At 48.2% G+C, this 18,560-nt stretch overlaps 1 protein-coding gene across 1 annotated transcript; it reads left to right on the top strand.

Annotated features, from left to right (window-relative positions):
- The first annotated feature begins 810 nt into the window (after positions 1–810).
- Positions 811–17,955, top strand: LOC135071322 (uncharacterized). Its single transcript, XM_063965115.1, has 22 exons — positions 811–931; positions 1,615–1,733; positions 2,476–4,211; positions 4,300–6,610; positions 6,816–6,988; positions 7,031–7,138; positions 7,181–7,288; positions 7,331–7,426; positions 7,814–7,921; positions 7,962–8,069; positions 8,110–8,217; positions 9,396–9,582; positions 10,950–11,147; positions 11,198–11,269; positions 11,320–11,391; positions 11,442–11,513; positions 11,564–11,635; positions 13,022–13,250; positions 14,073–14,161; positions 14,237–15,637; positions 17,201–17,417; positions 17,825–17,955. Exons 2-22 carry the CDS (start codon positions 1,695–1,697, stop codon positions 17,953–17,955), a joined length of 7,635 nt encoding a protein of 2,544 aa, XP_063821185.1. The 5' UTR covers positions 811–931; positions 1,615–1,694.
- Positions 17,956–18,560: the final 605 nt, after the last annotated feature.

Raw genomic sequence — 18,560 nt, 5'->3', positions numbered from 1 at the left:
TGACAGCATATTTTCGATTGCGGTTTGGTTATAATGAATCAGTATTTAGTAGACTATTTTACTACATAGGTCTCGTTAGTGGTGGACATTTGGACCACACTCCATACATTTTTGGTCATTGTCCTTAGGCAAAATTGACCATTTTTGGCGAAATACCCAAGTATGAAATAAAGCTGGGTCTTCAGGCGTGTTTTGCCCTACACAATCAACAAAAACATGTCGACATTCAACAATAAATTGATTCAATAACTTTTAAATAAAAGTCATCCAGGAACGGTTTAGCGTAAAATAATTCACAATTTCATCATGAAAAATCATATTGATTAATTAGGCAAAAACACGGCTTTTTACAAAAATGTAGGTTTCAGTTTTTTAAAAGTTTCATGACGTGAATTCTAATGAGCTCAATAAAATTAATAATGAGCTCATAATAAATAAATAAAAAAATATTATGGCAACAATATCATAAGCAATAATGAGCTTCTTTTTTTGTCTTTGCCAAGAATTAAACACAATTTAGAAAAAAAAGTAAAACTATAGTCTATACTTCTGACGTATGAAAAAAAAAGTTATTACTCTAGCCAGAGACAAAAGTAAATTCAAAAATACGTCTTTTATTTGTTAAAAAATAATTCAACGCCAAAAAATAGTTTAATTTATTTTAAAATTCACAATTTAATATTTTATGTAAACTTACAATTACAAATTTTCTATGTTCAGCTAAATAATTTGTCTTTTCATAATTAGTCTTCAATCTAACCGGATGTAACAAGTACTTGGACATGTTTCGTGAGACCCCGTTGTTTTGTATCAAGAAAATGCAATGGCCGCCATCTTCGACTCTTGTGAATGTTTTGGTCGTAGTTACGAACTTTGAGGCCTGTTTCATTTGTGATATGCAATTATTTGATGGAAATTGTTTCGCTACATTGTAAGTGTTTTCAAGTCTTTTCCGCACAGGTTAGTAATGAATTATTTTAGTATTTTCTAATAAAAGTGTTTACATCTGGATTTCGTAGTCCCTGGCTATTGTGATGCTGTCATATTCCATAAATACTTAATATTTTTAGTGTTCTAATTCATAAAAATGTGTGATATTTCTACTGTAAGTCATTACTATTTAAAAATGTTCAATAAAAATATACAAACCTCATTTTCGTACGTAGGTACTTATATTTCTCATCCCTTTGTTACTAAGGGGGCTTGATCACTTTAGAATCCCATTATGAATATGAAATTTGCATTTCCAACCAGAAATGTTCATGATGAGCTTTATTTTAGGTTAGTGTTTACTTTTTTTGATGTTTATTAGCGAGACATTTCAGTTTCCGTGCGACAATAATGGCGGCAGTAGATTAACCTATTCACATATTTAGTGCTTTTATTGCGCTTCTACTACTATTTTGGTGGAATAATTTTATGTATATCGTATTGTTTTACCGTGGGGCACATTTTAAAATTAATTTCGTCATGTTTCTAGAACAATGACCTCGAGGGTCGTATATAACGTTGTACTGAACTAAAAATATTTCACGAAGAGCATTATGATCTGCAGTGCCCGTGTACGTGATGATTTAGAAGACATATGGCTAAAGAGTCAATTTTCAATTGCAGTCACATGAAATAAATTTGGAGGCCGAGGTGCTCTCCAAGGCGTCATCTCGGGCTTGACCCAAGATGATAGTATTTACAGTATGTCAGCTACATCAGAATATGAACCAGTGGCCCGGCAAGTGAGTACAATAAGTATTTTCATCAACTAAACACATTAAACTCACTAAATCCTACTACATCACTTTGTTCTACTTGACACAGGCATTATATGGAAATGCGTCTGTAGACCTCCGAATATCGCATTTCCGACTTAATTTCTTCCCATAACATTGAAGGTAACACTTACATACTTGAGTTTCCTAGGTCTATGAATGAAAATTGTTCCAACGTTTCTCTTATGCTGGTACTTTTTCTGCTTTTTGCTTGCAAATTTATATTTTAGCACAATTTGACTATTGTTATGTGGCTGTGTTGAAGAATTGACAATTGTGTAAAATAAATAATTGAAATCTGAAGTGTATTCATTGATATCCCTTTCAATAATGACTTAGTTATTTCCAGCTTTTTAGTTTAGTGTTGGTGAGTAGAGATTACTTTTTAATGTTTGTTTAGCATACTACTATCATCACTAGTTCAGAATGGGGGCATTTGATATGAATGTTACTCCATTATTCAAGTCGGTACTAGCAATGCAATATATGTTGATTGTATGATAATAAATTCATTAGATGAGGGACAAAAACAGCTAGCCATGTTGTTGTATTGTTTTAAATGTGTAATTTCTGTGACTCTTAAATTATGTGTATCTTTGTATGATTTCCAGTAATGGGTACAACAAAACACATTTCTTATTTGATTCCAATTGTAACTAACCCAGATGTTAAGTATGGGAATATTTAAAGTAAATATTTTTTGTTACAGGATTACGGGCCGGCCACCTCCAGTGAAAATGTGTATGAACATGTATTGGAACATAAACTAACAGATACTATGAACGTACCAAATGTTAGACCCCCTGTCTTGAGGGCAGTTCCACTGTCTCCCACTGAGGGCGACCCAGAGCCAGACTCCACTAATCCTGAAAGCATTATTCAATCTGTACACAAAGTAGATAAAGAAGTAGAATATCACATCGCTGAGAAAAGGTGTGATACAGAGATGTCAGTAGACTCCATTTCTGGGATTGTCAGAATAGAGGAGACTATCGATAATGTGAGTCACATTGCCTACCCCATAATACAAGAAGCAGATGACTCAAACGATGGCAACTATGTTGAAAACTCAGCAACACTCATTCAAGCCCCCTTGAATACGGCAATCGTACACAACGTTGCGAAACTGCCCCAGAACTTCACAATAAATGTTGATCCGTCAGTGGCCAACATCACAGCGATACACAATGTCTCTCAAGACGTTTCTGGGGGCCAAACTCTATGGCTGCCCACAATCCTTGCTACCAGTGCAACTTCAGACAGTAAGAACGACGAGGATCGCCCACAGGCCGGCGTTTCTCAAATAATTATAAGCGACAGTTACGTTAATGACGCCAGCCAGGCGGGCCGCAGAGCGAATATCGTTACAGAAACTAGTTATATTAGCAGACCTAAGACTTCGAAAGTTCAAATACTAAGCAATATATCTCTTCCCAAAAGTGCTAACTATTCCCAACAGTATATCACTCAGAGTAAAGAGATCACAACCCCTGTTTACGGAACTCAGAATCATATTTATAAGTTGGGTCCCAACGTAGTGTCCCAGAAGCATTTAGGTAACTCGGTGCTTTGCACAAAACCTCAGAAGAACCAGTCGTTGATCGGGTGTTCGACGTTATCACCCAACGTACTGAACAGCAGTCCAGTGAAAAGCGTTTCCTACAGCCACTCCTTCGCGAAAGGCACAAACTTAAACAAAACGCTGAACAAAGTAAACAACGGTGCTAACATAAACGCTATGGTGGCCGCATCGTCCGGGAACACGCAATGCCATATTTTATCGCGCGTCGTGTCCGGGCCCAACAAGATGTCGGTCCACTCGGGAAGAAAGTCCGTCAACACGTTCAAGAGCTCGAAGAGCTCGAGCCAGGTGTCCGCTCAGAAGAATCAGTCGAGGGCGATCAAAATAATACAGCAGACCGGGACCGTCAACAAGTCCGAGACCAAGACCTGGCCCGTTGCCAGCGTGACGTACAAGGCGCAACAGCCGGCGTACGGCGTAGTCGAAGCGAGTCCGTCGAAGATAATACAGAAGGTCGGCAGTCCGACCAATAAGGCTCCGCAGCCGATGTCGTTGCAGAAGTTTCCCGCGAAAGGCGAGCGCCTCGTGCTCCAGTCGCCGTGCGGGCCCGTGCTCATCTCCACCGCGCCCATCAGCACCAGCCTGGGCAAAGCGCCCCACTACGTCCAATCCGGCGCCACCCCCAACCTGCGCTACGTTCAAACCTATGGCACAGCCGACAACCCGCTCACTACGGTGTCCCAGGTGTCGGCCAATCAACAATTGACCGCGCAAATACTGCAGTCGCTGTCGCAGCCCAAGCTCATGCTCGCACCGGCGCCGCCCGCGATCGTCACCCACTCCCCGCCCGCTCCGACAGTTTTGCCCGCGGAGGAACCGCTGGAAATCAAACCGAGCGGCAACAACCAGAGGAGGATCGTATTGTGAGTGATCTTCGTTCGTACGAAAATTCAAAAATATGCCTCATAAAATTTTATGTTCGTGTACTGACACGCTTTTCTTTCTTTTCAGCGGGGACAAATCGACCCTACTCACGGCCGACGACATAATAGGAATGGAGGAGAGACCGAACCTGTCCGAGGAGCTGCGCCGGTACTCGTTCCAGTCGCTCGCGCTCATAATGCTGGACCACACGTACTCGCTGCCCGCGCAGAAGCAGCCCGCGCCCGCCTCGCCCGCCCCCGCGCCCGCGTCCGCGTCCGCCCCCGCGCCCGCCAGCCCGCTCAGGCGCACCTCGCCCGTCATCGTGCCCGCGCCCGCGCCCGCCCATGACGCGCCCGCACCCGTCGCCGCACCAATAATCGCGGCCCCGCCCGCCGCGCCGCTTGCGCCCGAGCCGCCGCCGCAGCCCGCGCCAGACGACGACGCCGCCTCCGTCATCTCGTCGCTCGACGGCGAGCGGCCGGCGCAGGGCGGCAGCGACACGGAAACGGCGCCCGAGGGCGAGGACGAGGGCAGGACGCGCTGCATCTGCGACTTCACGCACGACGACGGCTACATGATCTGCTGCGACCGCTGCGGCGAGTGGCAGCACGTGGACTGCATGGGCGTCGACCGCGCCAACATCCCCGACGCCTACATGTGCGCGCTGTGCCAGCCGCGCGCCGTGGACCGCCGCCACGCGCGCGCCATCCAGCTGCGCAAGCGCGAGGAGCTCAGCGCGCTCGGCGCCTCCGACACCGACTCGTCGGACGGCCGCGCGCCCGGCCCGCGCCGCAAGCGCCTGCTCACCGTCACCACCTACACCGACACCTCCGGCGCGTGCGTCACCACCTACAACTCCAGCCTGCCCGCGCTGCCGCCGCCGCCGCAGCCGGCGCTCGCGCTGCCCAAGCGCGGCCCCAAGCGGCCCAGGAAGGCCGAGGCGGTGCGCAAGGGCGCCAAGCGGAAGCTGGTCGAGAAGCGCGTCAAGCGCAAGAAGGAGATGCTCATGAACCGGAGCAAGTACGCCTCGGGCGTGGCGAGCCAGGCCAGCCACTGGCAGGAGGCCTTCGAGCTCGCCGTCACCAACCACTACAGCCCCGAGCTGCGCGCCAAGATCGTGAAGTACAGCGGCCGGCTCGGCAACACGCCCAACATGGCGTCCGCCGTCACCGCGCACCTGTGCACCAACGTCCCGCACGCCGGCGGGAAGATACTCATCGCCACCAAGGACCTCAAGGAGAACACTCCGATCATAGAACTCCGCGGCAAGTACATGCTGTCGAACCAGCACCGGCCCCAGCTTCAGAACTCCGCCCGCGCCGGAAGTCAGAAGCCGGGACCGTTCGTGTTCTTCTACAGACTGCCCAAAGACAACACTCAGATATGCATCGACACGAGGACGTACGGCAACGAAGCCCGATTCGTCCGGAGGTCGTGCAAGCCGAACGCGGAACTGCAGCACTGCATCGTCAAGGGCGCCCTGCACGTGTATCTCGTGACCATAGGTATAATCCAGTCCAACACCGAGATAACCATCGGCCACGACACGGACGGCAGCAAGCAGCCGTGCGCGTGCGGCAACCCCAAACATTGCAAGATCAACGGCCTCAGCCCGATGATGACCAGAAAGAGCGTCGATTACCCGCCCCGAGAGAAGAGAAGTAGAAACAGGTGCCTTAGCTCATCCTCTCCGATGTCACCGCCCCTGGAGCCGCCGTCGACGCCCGTCAAGGTGTTTCCCCCGAGCCTTCCGATCAAGACCGAGAAGAAGTCTCCGGTGAAGCACGAGTACCCGCCGATGTCGCCGGTCAAGCTGCCGCTGCCGGCCGCGCTGGCCTGCGACGAGCCGCTCAAAGCGGAGCCGCCCGTCGTGGAGGACGTGAAGCCGGTGATAGATCTTATCGCCAAAGAGGAGCTGAAGCCCGAGATCGACGAGCCAGACTTTGTCAAATCCGAGCCCATAGTTGAGGAGAAGCCCGAGGAGCCGGTCTTGAAAACTGTCATTGAAAAAGTGAAGGCTCCTGCGGAACCGGAGCCGATTATTGAAGAACCGAAACCTCAGAAACCTCAAGTTGAAGAAGTTATAAAAGAGGAGGTGAAACCTGAGCCCGAGCCCGTTTCGTCCGACGACGAGAAGCCCGAACTCCCGGAGTTGAAGGAGAAAGAACGGGAGAGGGAGAGAAAGCCGAAGGACGAACCGAAATCGGAGCCGAAAATCGAGCCGAAGATTGAGGACGAAAGACCGATGACGCGGGAACTTGCCGCCAAATCGGCTTGTCACGATCGCTCATCGCGCTCCAGCCGCACGTGCGTCAATCAGGACAGCTTGGATGACAAGACTGACGACTCTCAGGATAAAATACAAACTGTCAGCAAAGATAAAGACAAGAAGAAAATGGTAAGCATTTTTTTTTGCATTCTTTTATTGCCGGTATTTTAATAGGTGCGTTTACACTGGGCGCATTGTCAACCTCTTGAGTGAGCAAGAAGAATTCGAGCGTGACTCGCGAGCTCATTCGCTCGGTGTGAACGCACCAAATTTAATCACGCTTCAACACAATTCCAACTTTACTCCCATACCCTAAGGTCTATTTTCCTTCTAGACTCGAGAGGAGCGCAAAATGGAGGCGATAATGAAAGCGTTTGAGCGGATGGAGAAGGCACAACAACGCAAACAGGAGGTTAAGGAGCGGCAGCGGCGCCGCGAGTCCGACCCGCCGCCTGGCGCCGACCGCGATGACGACGACGACCATGCCGCCACCAAGAGGCGCCGCAAGTGAGTGTTGTGTTATTTTAGACCTTATTGCTTATCAAACAGGGTCCATGATTATGTGAAAGAGCGGCAGCGGCGCCGCGAGTCCGACCCGCCGCCTGGCGCCGATCGCGATGACGACGACGACCATGCCGCCACCAAGAGGCGCCGCAAGTGAGTGTTGTGTTATTTTAGACCTTATTGCTTATCAAACAGGGTCCATGATTATGTGAAAGAGCGGCAGCGGCGCCGCGAGTCCGACCCGCCGCCTGGCGCCGATCGCGATGACGACGACGACCATGCCGCCACCAAGAGGCGCCGCAAGTGAGTGTTGTGTTATTTTAGACCTTATTGCTTATCAAACAGGGTCCATGATTATGTGAAAGAGCGGCAGCGGCGCCGCGAGTCCGACCCGCCGCCAGACGACGACGACGACCATGCCGCCACCAAGAGGCGCCGCAAGTTAGTGTTGTGTTATTTTAGACCTTATTACTTATCAAACAGGGTCTATGATGTCCAAACTGTGGAATGGACTTTCGTCTGCGGTGTTTCCGGACGGATACGACCTGCAAGCTTTCAAGAGGAGAGCGTATCTTTACCTTAAAGGCCGGCAACGCACCTGTAACGCCCCTGGGTCTACGGGTGTCTATGGGCGACGGTAATCACTTACCATCAGGTGATACGTCTGCTCGTTTGCCTCCTGTCACATAAAAAAAAATGATTATGTAAAGGAGCGGCAGCGGCGCCGCGAGTCTGACCCGCCGATCACGACGACGACGACCATGCCGCCACCAAGAGGCGCCGCAAGTGAGTGTTGTGTTATTTTAGACCTTATTGCTTATCAAACAGGGTCCATGATTATGTAAAGGAGCGGCAGCGGCGCCGCGAGTCCGACCCGCCGCCCGGCGCCGATCGCGAGGACAACGACGACCATGCCGCCACCAAGAGGCGCCGCAAGTGAGTGTTGTTATTTTAGACCTTATTACATATCAAACAGGTTCCATGATTATGTAAAGGAGCGGCAGCGGCGCCGCGAGTCCGACCCGCCGCCCGGCGCCGATCGCGAGGACAACGACGACCATGCCGCCACCAAGAGGCGCCGCAAGTGAGTGTTGTTATTTTAGACCTTATTACATATCAAACAGGTTCCATGATTATGTAAAGGAGCGGCAGCGGCGCCGCGAGTCCGACCCGCCGCCCGGCGCCGATCGCGAGGATAACGACGACCATGCCGCCACCAAGAGGCGCCGCAAGTTAGTGTTGTTTTATTTCAGACCTTATTACATATCAAACAGGGTCCATGATTATGTAAAGGAGCGGCAGCGGCGCCGCGAGTCCGACCCGCCGCCCGACGATGACGACCATGCCGCCACCAAGAGGCGCCGCAAGTGAGTGTTGTCTATTTTCGACCTTATTACATATCAAATAGAGTCCATAATTATTTGTTCCTACTGTAATCCTACTAATATTATTTATTATGAATGCGAAAGTTTGGATGTCTGGATGTTTGTTACTCTTTCACGCAAAAACTACTGAACGGATTTTAATTAAACTTTACAGTATTATTGTTTATAACCCAGAATAACATATAGACTATAATTTATGACGATCTGTGACAAACGAAATTTCACGCGGGTGAAGCCGCGGGCAAAACCTAGTATTTACTTAAAGGGCTTACTATTATAAGAAGAGTCGCAAGTTTGTACAATGTTTACATAGCTTATACATGTTTGAGTACATGTTAAAAAAAACCAACACAATATGTTTATGTAGTTTAAATTTATTTCATATACTTATTCACAAAAAATGTTTCATATTCATAATATAGTAAGTAAATAATGAAAATACCGTTAGGTTGTTATTCGAGACTCATTGTTATTTTACCTCCATTTCCTGATCTTTTTTTTTTGTTTATTTAGGAAAACATGTCAATTTTGCGACTTCTTCTGAATAATACTCGGCTGGTCAGCACCTGCTTGTGTACCATACAAATACCGTACACCACGTTCAGAAGGCTTCAGTTCCAACTACCTATTTGTTTTTTCTCTCGCTTTCATCAAATAGTAATTAATGCGATAAAACGAGACGACATGATCAGTAATGAGTAACTGAAACTGTCCCACTGTGCCAAAGTATAGAGATCACAAATATTCGAGTGTAATCTAAAGCCCGGTCCGTGAGCACGTAGAATTTTGTCCAATGACCCCTAGCTACCAATCCTTATCGCTCGCGCGTAATTATATTGCTGTCGCGACTGTGCGACTGGCACCCGCAGTGAGTGTGCGACTGGCACCCGCAGTGAGTGTGCGAGCGCGACAGCAACATAATTACGCGCGAGCGATAAGGATGGGTAGCTATAGGGGTCATTGGACAAAATTCTACGTGCTCACAGAGGCTTTACAAGGATCACAAGTTGCCACCTCTTCAACAGACGCAAAGGCCGCGCGCGCACGACGTCACAATCCAACCGGCGGCGACTAAACTCGGCCGACAGCGACATGGTGACGTCAGGCGACGAGGGCCCGCCGCTGTCGCCGCCGCGCGCGCCGCTGCACCCGCTCCCGCACCCCCTTTCACACCCCGAACCGCATCCAGCGGTCACCGACACGGCGCATGAGGTGAGTGTAGACAAATGACGACACAATTAGACTAGAAAGAAAGAAACATTTATTGCCATGGACATCACAGAAGACAAAAGATGTAAATAATAGAAAAAAGTAAATAAGACATAGGTGACATAAAACATACAATGAAAGTGAAAGTAAAACTGAGCAGTGCCACCCTGTCGCACAGCGATGTCCATCGCAATGGGACCCCACTCAGCATATGCCGTGGCCCCCGGTGAGGGAGGCCACGACGCTGGTTTTCAGTGTGCCCCATGCCGAGTGGGAGTCACGGACACTAACCTATACTGCATAAAATATACATACAGACTAATGCCCGTTTTCACCACCAATCCCTAATTTTTAAGTGACCCCTATGGTAACAAATAACAGGAATTTTGTTTACATAGGGGTCACTTAAAAATTAGGGATTGATGGTGAAAACGGGCATAAGACACATTTTTCAGGAATAACACTGTGCTGTATCAATTTTCATTTTGACACAACTTAAAAATATATAGCCATTGTGCAAATCTAGGAGGCCTTCTGTTCAGTAGTGGACGTCCTATGGCTGAAATGATGATGATAAAATTTACATATTCTGAGCCAAAGGGCATGGAAATGTTACAAAAAGGCATTTACTCTTTAGTAAAAACATTTAAAAAAATTGAGTTGTGCCTTGAGTATTTTAATTATTGTTTATACAAAAAACGATGTTCTCCATAATCATTAACATTACATTAGTCTCCATAGCAGAAGCATGACCCTCTTGAATTTACCAGAGGTAAAGAAAAATTAGTTTTTTTACAACCGTGAACTTCTTTCTATTATACGATCTTCTTGTGTCGACAACAAACCTACACAGTGTCAGCTCAAAACTCCGCTACAAGAGTGGCGTTGCCCGATAAACGTGCTAAAGCCCGGTCCGTGAGCACGTAGAATTTTGTCCAATGACCCCAAGCTACCCATCCTTATCGCTCGCGCGTAATGAGGGCTATCGTTTTTATACTTAACAGTTGGCACCCCTGGCGATTGACAGGACGTTACTCTACAGAGGCGCCATCTTGATAAGTGCAAATGCGATAGTCCTCCTACCACTTTAGCGCTCACCAATTGGTGCCACTGTCTTCGCTACTAGCAAGTGACAGGACCTTACTCTACAGTGGCGCTAACTGGTGAGCGCTAAAACGATAGCCCTCATTATGTTGCGATCGCGCGCGCACACTCACTGCGGGTGCCAGTCGCACAGTCGCGACAGCAATATAATTACGCGCGAGCGATAAGGATGGGTAGCTAGGGGTCATTGGACAAAATTCTATGCTCACGGACCAGACTATAGTACCGTAAGAAGCTCCCTTACGATCTTCATCCACGTCTCACAGGACCTCGGCCTAAGCTCGGCGTGCCTGCTAGTCGAGGCGGCCGTGGGCTCCGTGGAGTCCGCCTTCAAGCTGCCCAAGACCAAGAAGACGATGGCCACCGAGTGGGTCGGGCGCTCGCCCGAGCGGACGCCTTCTCCCTACCGCTCGCCCTACCGGCCTGCCCTCGTCGCCGCGCCCTCGCTCGAGAGCCTTGTCCAGGTATGTTGCAGGGTATTGAGATGGAAGCCATTTTGAGCTGGTGAGTTAAGACGCCTTCTCCCTACCGCTCGCCCTACCGGCCTGCCCTCGTCGCCGCGCCCTCGCTCGAGAGCCTTGTCCAGGTATGTTGCAGGGTATTGAGATGGAAGCCATTTTGAGCTGGTGAGTTAAGACGCCTTCTCCCTACCGCTCGCCCTACCGGCCTGCCCTCGTCGCCGCGCCCTCGCTCGAGAGCCTTGTCCAGGTATGTTGCAGGGTATTGAGATGGAAGCCATTTTGAGCTGGTGAGTTAAGACGCCTTCGCCCTACCGCTCGCCCTACCGGCCTGCCCTCGTCGCCGCGCCCTCGCTCGAGAGCCTTGTCCAGGTATGTTGCAGGGTATTGAGATGGAAGCCATTTTGAGCTGGTGAGTTAAGACGCCTTCTCCCTACCGCTCGCCCTACCGGCCTGCCCTCGTCGCCGCGCCCTCGCTCGAGAGCCTTGTCCAGGTATGTTGCAGGGTATTGAGATGGAAGCCATTTTGAGCTGGTGAGTTAAGACGCCTTCTCCCTACTGCTCGCCCTACCGGCCTGCCCTCGTCGCCGCGCCCTCGCTCGAGAGCCTTGTCCAGGTATGTTGCAGGGTATTGAGATGGAAGCCATTTTGAGCTGGTGAGTTAAGACGCCTTCTCCCTACTGCTCGCCCTACCGGCCTGCCCTCGTCGCCGCGCCCTCGCTCGAGAGCCTTGTTCAGGTATGTTGCAGGGTATTGAGATGGAAGCCATTTTGAGCTGGTGAGTTAAGACGCCTTCTCCCTACCGCTCGCCCTACCGGCCTGCCCTCGTCGCCGCGCCCTCGCTCGAGAGCCTTGTCCAAGTATGTTGCAGGGTATTGAGATGGAAGCCATTTTGAGCTGGTGAGTTAAGACGCCTTCGCCCTACCGGCCTGCCCTCGTCGCCGCGCCCTCGCTCGAGAGCCTTGTCCAGGTATGTTGCAGGGTATTGAGATGGAAGCCATTTTGAGCTGGTGAGTTAAGACGCCTTCTCCCTACCGGCCTGCCCTCGTCGCCGCGCCCTCGCTCGAGAGCCTTGTCCAGGTGTTGCAGGGTATTGAGATGGAAGCCATTTTGAGCTGGTGAGTTAAGACGCCTTCGCCCTACCGGCCTGCCCTCGTCGCCGCGCCCTCGCTCGAGAGCCTTGTCCAGGTATGTTGCAGGGTATTGAGATGGGAGTCATCTTTATAGAGCATTGGTTCTCAAACTTATTTAAGACGCGCCCCCTTTCAACCATACAAAAAATTCCGCGCCCCCCTCCTCCATTCAAGATTTATTGGTCGTATCGAGCAGTCTGGAATGCATTCTCTCAGCAATCGCAGGTTTTTTTTCATACTTAGTACACGCGCCCTCTTTAAAGGTCTGCGCCTCCCCTTTATAGAGAAACTAGCTGGCCCAGTGAACTTCGTACCGCCTATGTTAGAAGTAATTAATGTAGGATTCTAATGGTAAAATAATTTTGCAAAGTTTCGGAGGCCTATTCATACAAACCAATCTTTCCTGAATTTCCTGATACGTTAGTGTAAATAGTTTAATTTTGTTAGAAAAGAGAATTAATTCACTTGGTATGAGCCCCAGAGTTATTGTTACAACTGAAGACTGTTTGTGAAGGAAAAAATACATAATCACAATAATCACTTATTTATAAACAACAATTTTATGATAGCCGTTCCCAAACTAGGTACTTCTGCCTCTTGGGAACTGGATTTGAAGATTCACATCATGTATTTTATGGCGTTGAATAATGATCATGCAGTTACGATGTTAAATAGGTACTGTTTAGCTGTCGAAAGTTGGTGAAGAGTGTTTTCAATAGGATTTTAGTAACATTCTTCTGTCCCCAGGTCGCATCGACCATGATAGGGGACCTGAGCGCGGGGCACGATCTCGAGGACGATCCGAGTGCGTCGCCGCCACGCACTCCGGCGCGCGACCGTTCCAAGCCTCCCAAGAAGGCCAGGCGGGTCACCCGTAGCACGCCAGAAGCCGCGCCCACCGTGCAGCCGCAGCACAGCGCCAAGAAGCGCTGGCTCCGGCAGGCCATCAGCGAGGAGAGCGACTCGCCTTCCGCAGGTGCGTGTGGGATCGAGCGAGGCCAGGCTGGAAGCGCGCGTAATGAATACAGGGTGTTTTTGAAAAAAAAAGTATTATTTATTTATACTTTTGCACATAAAACTGTACAGTGGCATTCTCTGCCAGTCAACCACAGGTCTAGTAGAGACTAAGGTCGTAAAAGTGTCAAGCCGAAGCCTACAGGTTCGTTTCACGATATCAGTAATAGGTTACAGAGTTACTTCATTCATAATTTCAACCATAGGACGTCCACTGCTGAATATAGGCCTCCCCCAATGACTTCACATCGCACGGTTGGTAGCGGCTTGCATCCAGCGCCTACCTGCTACTTCAGGGATTCAGCATCATTAGGGCTATCCAAATCACTCACATGTATGTTCCGCGATTTTTTAGTTTTCGAGTTATGATTGTTCGAAATTCTGTTCTTAGGCACTTTTTTGTCACTGTGGCGCGAATAGTCAAGTTACATTCCGATTTTTTATTATTTTTAGATGAATACTAGACCTAGCTGATTCAGAAGTATTTACATTCATGATCCATAACACGAATGTAAACTAAAATCCTGTACGTTGTAAAAAAACCATAACTCAAAAACTATCAAGTCACGGTGATTAGCCCTAGTGATGCTCCACCTCTGGGCATCGACTTGACACTACTTTTCGTGACACCCTGTATATGACACGTGAGCGGGTGCTACTCGCGTTTCATATGTTTGGTACGACACGCTGCGCCCGTACCCGCGCTTTTAGCCTGGCCAAAGCTCACAGTCGATCATAATAGAGCTCAGGCGTACTATGTTAAATTCAGATGTATTTGTTTCAGAATCTCCCCCCAACGAAATGGTGACACCGTTAAAGAAGAGAAGATTAGCGAGGGAATCGTTGTCTTGCGAACAGAACATCATTGTGCCTGTGAGTCTTTATTTTGGAGCTCTCTTTGAACATTCCGTGTAAAGGAACTTTTTACTGATGGTAAATTTTTTGCAGTGCCACGAGGAAGCTTCGCCCGTGTTAACGTCCGAGGATTCGCCGGTAAAGGACGACCCTCAAGCGTACAGCAGACAGTACAAAATGAGGAACATAATGGAGGGCATCTACGGCAGAGACCGCACGCGCTCCGACAGCGGCCAGGGCTCCGACGAGCAGGGCGCCGACCACGACGCGCTCGCCGTCAGCCTCGGCGCCGCCGACAGCGAGCACATCCGCAGGATCATCGGCGTGCCCACGCCCGAGGACGAATTGCCCCCCGACCTCAAACCCGACGACTTCAAAACCAACAACAACAACGTCGAGACCGAGGACACCAACTACACCAAAGTGGTCCCCATGGAGATCGACACCACGATACCTACGCAGCTCAAGATACAGGAAAACGACAACCTCGAGGTGAAAGGCATCGACAGCCCGACCGACAAGCCCAACAGCTGCCAGTCCGCCGACACCAGCGGCAACTCGTCGCCGCAGCGGGACGAGATGGACGACATCCAGAAGAAAATCCACTCGTTTCACACGGAAAACATACTCATACTCAAAAGCAGGAACAAAAAACCGCCGAAGGAGAAACGGAAGAAGGTGAACTTGAACTTCGATCTCAACATGGTCGACGACCAGATCAGTATTCAGCTGCGCACCGAGAACGACTCCAACTCGAAGTCGCCGGAGATCAACGGAGACGCGCAGGACGAGATGGGCAACTCGATACACGACGACAAGCTGCACGTCTCGCCCGAGAACATCCCGCTGCCTCCGGTCGAGTCGATACCTCTCCCGGCGCCCGAGAACATACCCCTTCCCGAGGAGCCGAGCCCGCCGCCTGTGGCTTTAATCCCGCCACCGGAGACGATACCTTTACCGGAGGAGCCGATGAAACCGATGATAAAAGTCATCCAAGCCATCCGGCCTGCCTCGCCCGTCGTCGAGAAAGTGGAGGAGCCGAAACCGATCGGCGGCCTCGAGCGGCCGTCGGTTCTCGACAACTCCACGCTGCCGTTCTCCTCCCGCTTCAGCTCGACGGGGTTATTCTCGGGCATCTTCAGCAACATCACGCAGTCCTTCAACGTGGACCCCGGCCCGATCAACGAAAACGTGCCCAGCATGTCGATAATAAAGAGTGCGATAGACAGGACTACAAGTTTAGACAGTAGCTTATTCGACAAGGACAGTGTTACGCCAGTGGACGAGTTGAAAAGCGTCCAGGAGATATTGACGCGAGTGAACAATATGGACTCTAATAATAGTGTGATTCTGTCGGGAGTGCTGAAGAGTTCGAACAAGGCGAGCCTTCTGGCGCCGCCCAAGCCGGCCGGGGCCAAGCCCTACTGCCCGCGCAATAACGACCCCCGCCTAAACCCTCCGCCTGTTGAGAAACCCAAGCCCGTCAGAAGAAAGGTAAGACTGCTTGTTTCTAGTAAGATTGTTTGTTATTGTCACCAATAAAAGAGGTTTCAAAGAACTCCATGCACCTAGATTTAATATTTACTCCTGTTATAAGTAGCACCCATTATACACGTGTATCTGTCCGTAGCATCGACCTCCTTTGTTTTAATGTGTAATAAATTATTCATCGTTTGAGACAGCATCTATTATAAGAAAAAATCTATTTATGCGATACAAATGTATTCAAAATTCAACAAACCGACTTGTTGTGTTTTATTGGGATCAAGGTTCTAGATAAGATGGACGTTATCAATGCGTTGAGGTTGTGTCATTAAGAAATACTTTTCATTGATAATGAATTCAGCTGTTTCTTACGTAAGCAGTTGTTAAGTAGGTATATGACTTGTTGTTTAGTGCTAAAGCGAATGTGTTTATTATTATTATAAGACAGATAAAGCAGACACATTAGGGTGGGTTTAAACCTGTTCCTAATGTATGTATTGCTTTCACAGATATATGAAAGAACACCATTGAACTTTGTGTTTGATGCATTATTGTAGAAGGCCCTTTAAACATTGCACTGTGCAGTTAGCCATTTAATCTACAGTCCAGTCACCGAGCACGTAGAATTGCAAAATTCAACAGTTGATGGTTTCAATCCCAATAAATAATTATTATGATGTTGGCAAAAGTAGATAATTTATGTTATCTTGTGTATCTTCGATGTCTAATAGCCTGCACATGTTTACATTGAATCTGCTCAGTTGCCATGTATGATATAATTTTATTATAATGTGTGTTTATTTACAACCACTTATCTAAAACATGTGAGTGAACTTAACTGTTATAAAAATATAAATCATGAAATGTTATTGAATTACTGTTGTACTTTTTATGGTTTTATTGTTAAGTAAGAATTTAATCACTCAAAAAACATACCATTTTACTCTATAAATGATGTGCATATATTCATGTCTGTATTTATGATGTCATTGTTTGTGGTTTTGCCAATTAATTATGAATGAATAATAATTAGTACATTAAATTGAATGACTACATAATTAATCACAATTCAAAACGTGAGAAGTGGCACAAATTGAGTAACGACAAGTCTTTCCTCAATTAGAAATAGAAATCAATTGATCTTTAATTAAGTAATATCAAAAAGAATTGAGGAAAACCGCACTGGCAATATGTATTACAAGGACCAAATGTAACCCATTTCGTCCATTTCTTACATTGAACGTTGATTTTCGTTCGTCGTTCGTTCGTTTCAGCCGAAAGACGTCCACTGCTGGACAAAGGCCTCCCCTATGGATTTCCACAAAGACCGGTTCTGCGCCGCTCGCATCCAGGCACCTCCCGCGACCTTCACCAGATCTTCGGTCCACCTAGTGGGATAAGCCTGCCCACGCTTCGTTCCAGCTCGTGGTCGCCACCCAAGAGCTTTCCTGCCCCAGCGGCCATCAGCTCCACGAGCTATGTGCCCCGCCCACTGCCACTTGAATTTAGCGATTCTGGTGAATGTTGTTTGTACATAGCATTAAATATTCAAATGTCTTCCCAACCCTACAGCTCTCTATAACCGAGTACCGAAAGCGGCAGTGCGGCGCGGCCGGCGGCGACGACAGCGGCAGCGGCGGCGCCGGCGCCGCGGAATCGGCGCCCGACTGGTCTTCTGGTTCCTCCGCCGGCGCCGAGCTGTCTCCGCAGCGGTTAGACGCCGCCGCCGCCGCAGCTGTGGATGACCTTGAGCAGCGCCTGCATCGGGAGCTCGCCTGCATGCCCAAGGGTGAGTCGACAACTACTGTCCTGACAATATCGCGAGCGAGTTGAAAGCAGAGCGCTAGAAGCCAAATCTTATATCTATAAAAGCGAAAAGTCACTGATTGACTGAATCACTCACTCATCACGAAATCTCAGACTACAAGTGCTAGGCTAGGAGTCTCAAATTTTGCATGGGGGTTCCTTTTAGAACGTAGGTGCTCACTAAGAACGGATTTTACGAAACACCACACCTAAGGGGATAAAACGGGATCCTCGCGTAGGAAGTCGCGGGCGGCTGCTTGTGTTCTATAAAGTGCATTCAACTCGCGCACGAACTATACGAGCTTTTGACAGTAGTTCAACTTTGCGCGAGATAAACCAAAGACGTGTCGTACAACACTATTCTCTCTCGTGCGATCTTGCGCCTTGCAGAAACATTTTCACTTCAATGTTTTCTGCCGCGACACTATGACCTTGACCACATCGCCATTGTTGAAAATAGTCCGGAAAACCTTAACAAAACCCAATACAGACTAAAAGGCTTGATAAATGATAAGTTGTAGGAATATTCTGTTCAAAATTTTATTAGTCCAGCTAAACAGCATATTTTATAACGTTTCTGATTTTTGCTTGAAGTTAAAAGGAAAAAGATTGCAAACCAGCAAGTTAATGCATAATAAATTAAGGGTCAGCGAAACATTAGAATTATCGCTGAGGACCTTGAATTAACTGCATAATGGATTACGTTAAAGTTATGATTGACGCACGAGTTGTTCGGTAAAATCTAGTTAAATTTACAATTAAATTGCTTGCTTTATCGTGACATGCAAAAAATACATCCGGCTGCGTACATCAGGCGACCGTACAGCGATCTACTAAAGTTGAATAACACTTCGCCCTATTTCCATAGACTTACGGACGATTATGTTGTTACTGATTTGTTCGCTGTACGATAGAACTGCACCATAAGAAAGGGGAAAACAGTAAGCTTGCTACCGACAAAGCTATATCGTCGTAAGAGGTTACTTTTAAAGGAATATCCCTTTGCTATGAGTACATTTTGATTTGATCATGACTAAGATTTTAAGGCTGAAGTATTTTCTTGTAGAGTGGACTATTTGAAAAGCCTCCAAATAGAATATAAAGCTGTTTGCCAGTTGGTACTGGT

Source organism: Ostrinia nubilalis, chromosome 4 (genome assembly GCF_963855985.1).
Source record: "Ostrinia nubilalis chromosome 4, ilOstNubi1.1, whole genome shotgun sequence".
NCBI classification, from domain to species: Eukaryota; Metazoa; Arthropoda; class Insecta; order Lepidoptera; family Crambidae; genus Ostrinia; species Ostrinia nubilalis.
The sequence above is the reverse complement of the archived record's forward strand: the minus strand, read 5'-3'. Positions and strand labels throughout refer to the sequence as shown.

What these genes read in the sequence shown, in the direction of transcription:
- LOC135071322 (XM_063965115.1), top strand. Translation starts at nt 1,695, where the DNA reads ATGTCAGCTACATCAGAATATGAACCAGTGGCCCGGCAA. An exon ending in GCCACCAAGAGGCGCCGCAA is followed by an intron (nt 7,139 to 7,180) that starts GTGAGTGTTGTG and finishes CTTATCAAACAG; the next exon opens with GGTCCATGATTATGTGAAAG. An exon ending in GCCACCAAGAGGCGCCGCAA is followed by an intron (nt 8,218 to 9,395) that starts GTTAGTGTTGTT and finishes CCTCTTCAACAG; the next exon opens with ACGCAAAGGCCGCGCGCGCA.